Source organism: Labrus mixtus, chromosome 20 (assembly GCF_963584025.1).
Source record: "Labrus mixtus chromosome 20, fLabMix1.1, whole genome shotgun sequence".
Classification (NCBI taxonomy): domain Eukaryota; kingdom Metazoa; phylum Chordata; class Actinopteri; order Labriformes; family Labridae; genus Labrus; species Labrus mixtus.
In genome coordinates this window covers 13,913,330-13,921,869 of record NC_083631.1, presented here as the reverse complement: position 1 = coordinate 13,921,869, position 8,540 = coordinate 13,913,330, and the positions used below count along the sequence as shown (strand labels likewise).

The window sequence follows — 8,540 nt, the reverse complement described above, 5'->3', positions numbered from 1 at the left end:
TGCACATACTGTACATAAAGGTATACTTAACTGTTAACGTACTAGTAAAAAAGACCCAGTAGAGTAGGTCACATAAATAACATTGCATGGGGGCATTCTGCAAAAATGTGAAGTCTGTTTTGCACACTTTGAGACTTTCTGTCTTTTACTTTGGCCTACATATTTTTTTTGAATGCAGGACTAGTTTACGTCATACCTTTTTTTACTTCAAAAGATTACCTGAGTACTTCTACTATCCCTGATTTCATTTGAAGTAACGATTGTTTTAAAACACTTTGAAGCCCTTTAAGTTAGGCCCTTCAATAAACTGTTTTTGTATAACATTGAGAGAGTCCTCATGTACTTTATACAGTATTGTTTATAAAATGTCAAGAATTAATGTCAAGTGTATACTATTCAGATATGTAATTTTCATATCCATATTTATTTTTTAATAATAACGTGACATCAGGATAAGAGACGAGAGAAAATGTAAAAATAATATGCAATGAAATGGGTCCACTGAGCCTAACCTATCTGACTCACCACACTGTGCAGAAAACTTATATCCCCCTACAGATCTCCCAGCATGATAAAGAAATATACTCTTACTTGTGATTAGGCCTACTACTGCAGACAGTCAGTTCAGTGAGTAGGCCATCGTGCTGTTTGGGATTACTTGATTACTATCATCTACGCTGCAGGATGTACGGTGCTTTGTCAGCGTGAACGAGACGGCGCGTCACTTCGGGGAGTGTCTGTGCTCAGCCAATCAAACTGTAGCCTTCAGCTGAGTGGGCGGAGCCGCTCCTCCCACACTCCCCTGTCCCAGCTGCAGCACGCTTTTGTTCAAACTCAGAAGTCAGACAGTATACGCTTGACAGAGGTGCACACCGATGTTACTCACCGAATGTGTTTCTGAATCGCTGACACCGACAGCGTCGCTTTTTTTCCCCCCCCCTCACCTCCATTTCTTTTTAGCCCAGTGATCCAGTTTTGGGAAACTAAAGGTTAGTTGTTTTTCGTGTGCTTCGATCGTGTGAAGTTGTTCAAACAGGGACAGCAAGGTTTCGCGAGCACAGCAACTGGAGTCCTGGAAGAGGGGAGGATTTTCCAAGAACCGGTTTCCTTGTCGGTTTGGTTGGAGTTTGACTGCTGTCATGTACAGTTAGTTGACAGTTTACATGTTCAAAGGAAAGGGGAGAGTAAGCTTATGCTTCCTTTCATCCTTCTCGCCGGACATCTATGGAGAGGGGGTCCCGTATGCTCTCGCGCAGCTCTTGGAGTTACTTGGGGCCGACGCAGCACCGATAGTGTTGATTTTACCCACCTGGATAGCAGAAGACGACACACATAACCTCATTTGAATGCCTTTGCAAGGAGTCTGCTGGTTTCTGTGCTGCAGGCAGGGCTTCAGTTTGCTCGGACGGGACTATGGGGAGAAAGAGGAGGAAGAGTCTTTTGAATTGCGCAACAAGGAGGACTTGACTCCCAATGGACGGGTATAAACTCTCCACCTGCACTACACATCAAACTCACGCGCATGACATGCCTAATACACACTGCTAGTGTTTTTTTTTTTTTTTTTTAAGTACATTTGAAATACTGAAGTGTCCTGAGCATTTCATAATGGAAGGTCATTTTCAGGGGAACAATTTCACAATTTGTTAGAGAGAGAAAAAAAAATAGTAGAAAAAGAGGTGGTTCCAGCAGTTTTTAATGAAATGATTACTATTGAAAAGTCAATATGGATTGAAATTTTAAAGTCTACTCAGAAATGCAAAATCGTGTTTCAAACGATTGGCTCATATTTTTGAAGTGTAGCAAATGACACTGTTCTCATGTTGGCAGCTTGTCTGTGGTACGCCACCTTCTTAAACTGATGAAGTACACTGGATTCACTACTGCTGCCCAGTTTTTCCACGTTCATTGATGATTGCATGATCTTGGAGACACACACACACACACACACACACACACACACACACTCTGGTTCAAGCTGAAAAGCCAGTGTTTTGAACTGATCCTGTGTGTGTGGCCAACGTCCGTTCCATTGCAAATAAGACTGTGGCCTTGTCTTCTCTGTAATGTTAGTCATCTGATCAGGCACAGAGAGTTCAGCATTGTCCACCCACTTGTGAGGGGGCATTGTTGCCTTGTATTGAAGTAGGCTCTATCTGTATGACCCAGCTTAAAACTCCTTTTCATGTACAGTCTCTGAGAAAAAGAATTCCCCTTAAGTATTTCATGGAATTGCCCGCCTTTCCTCGCGTCGTGCTTCCTTTTTCAGAAAAAGAATGGTACTCCTAGTTTCAACCTCTGACTTTTGTGTTCGCTCATTTGCCATTATCACCAAAGTGTTCTGTGCAGAGACACTCGCTAACTGCATTACTTTGTGGATCAGAGTAATACCACCTTAAGCCTCTGCTTGTATTGCCTGCCTATCTATGTATTGGCCCTTTTGTCTGCTTGCAGCCAACCAGTGCAGCGCCGCAGCGATTTGCATGAAAACGTTGAGCAGATAAGTTTTACACAGTTATTGCCTCAACAGAAGTCTGACAGCACCAGCCTGCAGATAAGAGCAACATCTGTTGCTGCGCGGTATCCAGAGAGGTGTTGGTGTGTGTGTGTGTGTGTGTGTAGCACTCTTCTTCTTGGCTAACATCACGTTCATGCTCATAATGCACCATCTGGCCGGCCAGTGGTGGTCAAAGGAACACAGAGTGTGCTCCATATTCATGATCAATACAAGATCACAGTAACATGTCCCAATGGAGGCGCCTGATGCCACCTGAAAGTGATACTCAGGGATCTACTTTTCCAGTAACTTTCCCTGCATCACTTTCGTGCAACCAAAGCTCCATCTGCAGATTTGTGCTCCTGGTGACTTTTAGGTTGATCACTCATGAATGAAATTGTAGTTCGGTGGTTTGGAAGAATACAAGGCTTCATGAGATAATAAAACATGTTCAAGAATTAGTTTCTTGCATACTTTTAGATTCTTTAAAAAGTGATCCTGTTGCATGTCTTGGTAGTATTAATTTGTTGCCAATACATTTAACGAATGTGAGCATATGTGACTTGTATTTGGCCAAAGAAACAAGAGTGTAATCTCTGTGATATATTTCTATATCATCTGGTGTGGCCTTAGTATATCGGATTACTTCTTAATGGAGGAAACCATTTAATGGCTGAAACTCAGAAAGCAGGAAACGACTTTGTTGGACTTAACTTGTCTTATTTTTCCTTTGATGAAGTCACCCAAGTGTTCTAATGTCATTGATTATTGGTTTCCTAATGCCTGCAGGTAATCAATCCACTCCCGCAAATCCTGTTTCCTCTCCGTCTGTGACATTGACTAATGCTGTGTGTTGTTACTTAATAATTTGGACCCCAGCTGAACCCCTTTAAGCCAGTATCATCAGCTGATCCACTCTTAGGCAGGACAGGCCGTTTTTTTGCTCCCCAGAGCCCCTCCCCTTTAAATATACGCATCTAACTGGTACTGTTTGGCTTACAATTGTGTCAACAGAGGGGGTGGGGAAGAGGCCCGAAGATGGTCTAATATGATCCCAAAGGAAAATCCCTCAGGGCTTCGTTCCATCGTTTACCCAGTGAGCTCCGAGGCCGTATTTTCAGACAGCTGGTCAGACCTCCCTGGGAGTGTGTGTGTTTTTTGGGCTTCAAAATACTGAAATACTGCATTTAGTAGGCCTCTTGTCAAGCTCCTGCCAGGGATGAAACCCACAGGGCTGGAGGAGTCTCCCCTGCCCAAGACATCCAGAGCCTTCACCCGTGATCTCCTGCGTCGTTCTCTAACGCGCTTGCCAGAGGATCCCGCCCATGTGTAACATCCGCAGCGCCAAAGCCATAGGCGACACACTGTTCCTCCTCTCACTCAGGTCGGACTCATGAGTCGGTGCTGACGCCTGTGTGGACTTGGCCCTGAAGAGCCCAGGCCCATGTCAGATCCTTCCCTGCGTGTTTACGGTCCCCGTTCAAAGAAACTGCTCTCCAGCAGCTGCCCAAACAGTCAACACGGAGCTTAATGACTCCAGTGTTGGGACAGAAGGCACTCATTTCAGGACAGGACATCCGTCATTCTCTCTCCCGTGTTTCGACTGAAACTGTTTTTTTTTTTTCAAGTTTTTATGTCGTCACGTTTACCAATAAATGATCACCGCAGAGTGTGAAGGCCTGCGCAGTTGTAAGTGCGGGCTAGCGGACCACAGTGCATCCCGTTTCATGGAACAAATGGGCACAGTCTGACCGGACTCGGAGCAGGTCCCATTAACCTTCACTACTGCCCTCTGTCTTCAGAGGTGTCACGGTACACTGGTTTATATTTGGTTTCCGTTGCGTCTCTGCCTCACCACCTCCAGGCCACACATCTGGTCTTCAGGCCGACATTGGTTGAGCCCAAGCATTTCCTCCTGGTTACTCAGCCTCCCAGGAGAGATGGAGAGATGGAGAGAGAGAGAGAGAGAGTAGACGGAGGGGGGAGCGGGAGCGGAAGTCAGCCACGGAACGAACACATCACTGCATGGTTCCCTCGATGCTCTGCTCTAGTCTGAAAGTGATTCATCCCCTGCCCGTCCAACAGGAGAGCGTTTGCCAGCTCTGCATTGCACGCTATCCTTGTTCCTCATCCCACAGCCCATTAACTCTATTGAAAAAGCTATAATTCTCCAGTGGGTCACGTATTGTGAAGAATTACTCGAAACACTTTTACATGACCAACCTCTCCCATTAGTTTATTGATTCTCTGATTAGTTTTATATCACAGAATTAGAGCTTTGATGATTAGTGATTTGTCATGTTCAGAGCACGCTGTGAGTCTGAAGTTTCTTCTTTCGGGCTGCTGCTCTGTTGAAGTCATTTATGGTTTACAGACAGGTGTAGGTCATTACTCAACACCTTTTGACACTATTTGACAGTACCTCTCCTAAGTTAAATATGAACCAAATCTCATTATCCAAACACTCATCTTTTCCTAATTCCCTTAGAGCCCATCTGTCTTATAAATTTGACGCAGACTCCAGACTGTAGTTTATGAATCGGTATGTTTTCTTTGTTATTTTAAGCCCTCCAAAAAGAAGCAGTTTGCTTTCTTTTGCCGTGCAGAGGCTATACTTAGGCTAGTTTGCCCAGGAGTAAAGTGTTGTGTGTGTGTGTGTGTGTGTGTGAACTGCGAGGGGCCCAGAACTGACCTGGATAGTGTTTCAGGTATAGGCCAACACCCCTGTGCTGGGCCAGGGCGGCCACGAGAGCTGGCTCAAGGCTGTGGCTCACAGAGACAACAAGTTTGGCCACTGGGACACCCAGTGCATGCCCTGCACACCAGGGAATCAGTCTAAATGTGCACAGGCCAGCTCTGCTGTTTGATGGGGGGGGGGGGGGTTTCCAAGGTCAGGTTGAGAATCCAGCGATTTTAGCACTGAGAAAGGAAACATCCTTTCCACATCTTCTTCTTAACGGGGGGAGTCCAGGAATGAAAAGTTAATTGTTTCAACCATGAAATCTGATTTTATACGTCTGCCAGTGGCAGCCCTGTTTATTGTCAGTAGAGGCACTAACCCCAGTTTCCATACAAAACTGACGTCCAAGAAATGGGGAATGTGAATTTAAAATGATGAAAAGATGGCATGCAATCTAGATAACTAATCTAAAATTTAACAAGTAATCTGTTCAAGATTTGTGACTGTATTCACCAGATGATCAACCTTAGTACACATTTACACAGTACATATTTACTCTTTTTTTTTTTTTTTTTTTTTTTTTTTTTTTTTAAATGATTCCTTGCCATGTGTCTTATTGTCTTTCTATGTTGAATTTTATCCGGATATCTTTAACCACCATCCTGTGACTCTATAAAAAAAAAAGTGGATAGAAAACATGAAGGCATTTCTTTCCTGTTAGAAGTGCTCTCTCACAGATCAGGGTTACTCTTAGGTTAACAACCTTCTCAGAGAAACGACTGATCTCAATATAGGCATCCCTAGGTTTTCTGGTCAGGGTGCACGCAGCCATTGCACAAAAGATTCCTCTGTTCCCCACTCCTATATTAAATGAGCTTGTTTTGCATGCCATATTTCTCTCCACCAGCTCAACCCTTGCAAGTGAAAGCCAGGCATTACAGGAACAGAGCAGCTATGTGCTGGGGCTGCCAGGGGCGGCCTGCATGCTCCACTGTAACATGGCCACTGAAGGCAAACTGTTGAGGGATTACTCCAACCTGTGGACCAGTTTTAAGGACAGGCTACTGTTTGTGTTCCATTATCATCTATTTACACTATTCTCTCTCTTCTGTTGACAGAGTCCAGCTGAGGTGACTGTTTCTCAACCGACTCGCACAGCCAACGGAACAAACGGGTAAGAAGAGAAGGAGAAACTGATTTTTATTTAAGACCTTAATTAGAGGAAGTAATAGTTCCTTGTATTTTCTCACATACTTCCCCTCAGTGCCGGGCATTTCTGCATTAATACTCAAGCAGGCAACTGAGTAGTAGGCCTCCCTTGAGTTTAACTTCATTTCCACTGTATTCGGTGTCATGGGGCTTTTCTCATGTGCTTTTGCCATGACACACGTTCCTAACCTCATATGCTGCACTCATGCTCACATGTGCATAACGACAGGCATGATGGACTCGGATGTACATTGACGCAGATGACCTGACATTTCCCAGCTGCAGCAGCGCATTGACTGCTTATGGATTATAGTTGTGTCATTCAAAGGTTGGCTATGAGGCCGATAATATGTTAATCTAAAGCAGACAACTAGACGATCTACATTATAGATATATACTGTTTTGGTTCATATGAACAGTTACATTGTCAGATTAACTTTATCCAGCTTCGTATCCACCGTAATATGTCTGTTTTATTCTATCAAGTCTGAATATCAGCAGGGTTAACTTTTTTTTAAAGCTCAGATCAATGGTTTACATGTCTGGTCTCCACTACCCAGCTTCTGTAAAACAACCATAATGTCAGCTTAACTCTATCAAGATTCTGAATGAACAAATCCCAAAAATTGTGTTAGTTTCAACTCTTCACACCCTGTATTTTAGGTTATGTGAAACCTCCATTTGCCTCACCAATAATGCAATTCAAATCCTCATGTGGTTGACAAGTGAATGTGAGTTCCAGTGAAAAGGAGTAAATCACAGACAGCCTGATCCCAACTATTAGTGCTGGGCTGTGATCTCAGACAGTGATGCAGCCATGGCTCTGCTCTCTGTTTGGTCTCGCGCATTTTAGGCCCGTCTCCCCTCGTCGGCCGTCTCTGCTGTGCGTCCGCCGTCTCTCACTGGCAATCTGGTCACGCAGATCAACTCGTAGCATCGCACACCTCGATGACTAGATGAGGGTCTGCAGCAATTCTCAACAAGACACGAGTTGCCCCAGGGAGTTGCCGGGGGAGCGGATGTTGAGACATTTTGCTGCAGTCATACAGGACATGTTAACTCCTGAGTGAAGGAAGGAGGAAGTAAAGACGTGAGGACAGAGAGCCTGGCTAACTGGACTGAGTGACTCAGTCCTTTGCAGCACTCCCAGAAGAGGTGTGGCACAGACGTGTGTGTGTTTGTGTGTTTGTGTGTTTGTGCGTATGTGTGTGTGCACTTGTCCCTTCTACAGTAGTGTGGAGGTGTCCTCAGGCCACATGGCATAATTAACTACTGGTTTTGAAGGGAGTGTGTTAAGAGCCGGGCTGTAATCATCACACTGAATGTAGAGATTAGAGAGCGTCGTGCTTGGTTATTACCTGGCTGATGACCGAACACGCCCAAAAGTTCAGCGAGAGGGGAGCCAAGACAGGCTCTGATAAGTCTGGGCAATGTGATGTTAAAAAAAAAAAAAAGTGCCAAAGCAATACATCATCAGTCTGGGATGATAAGCAGGACAGCTCTGTCATTTATGGATCTATTGAATTGGACTCAATAGAACGATATCTTTTTTTCAACTATTGGTTGGAATATTGCTCTAGATGTGGAGAGATTGTGAAAAAGGGGTTAGGGAGGGAGAAAGGCCCATAACTATAAAACAGGAGGGATAGGTATAATAATGATCAACAGTATGATTCCAAAAGTTTGCCATCATGATGTATTGGAAATTTTTGTGCCTCACAGGATGTGATATCACGGGAATCACTGCAGGGCATGTGCACAGTTAGGCAATAATAAAGGTGAGGGAGTGATGATGCACTGAATATCAACACTACTTTGATTCAGTCGTTGACTATGGTCACAGCTGTGCTTATCTTCAGTACAAAATCTCAACTTCCAGTGTGATATTGCTTTGATACAACAGCTCTACAGGCAGCGTGTGGTATTAAAAAGTAACACCTTTTAAGCAGATAGTTATTGTTCCCTGAATCATTTTAGTTGGCTCAACCAACACAACTGGTTTAGGAACTGGAACTTGACTCGAACCAAGAACGACTTAGACATATTTCCTGTACTGTGGCTACTTAGTGTGTAAGTGTACATGCAACTTCGGGTTTAGTACATTTATCTGTTGACAGCTGCTTCTGTGGTCCGTGTGATTCTGAGTGACATAAA

General features: G+C 44.2%; 1 protein-coding gene across 1 annotated transcript in view; it reads left to right on the top strand.

Moving 5' to 3' along the window:
- Positions 1 to 826: 826 nt before the first annotated feature.
- Positions 827 to 8,540, top strand: part of plekhh3 (pleckstrin homology, MyTH4 and FERM domain containing H3) — a 31,818-nt gene continuing 24,104 nt past the window's right edge. The window contains exons 1-2 of the mRNA XM_061065817.1: positions 827 to 1,481; positions 6,296 to 6,351. Of these exons, the coding sequence (XP_060921800.1) occupies positions 1,347 to 1,481; positions 6,296 to 6,351 (191 nt within the window). The 5' untranslated portion in view covers positions 827 to 1,346. The remainder of the gene's footprint in view (positions 1,482 to 6,295; positions 6,352 to 8,540) is intronic.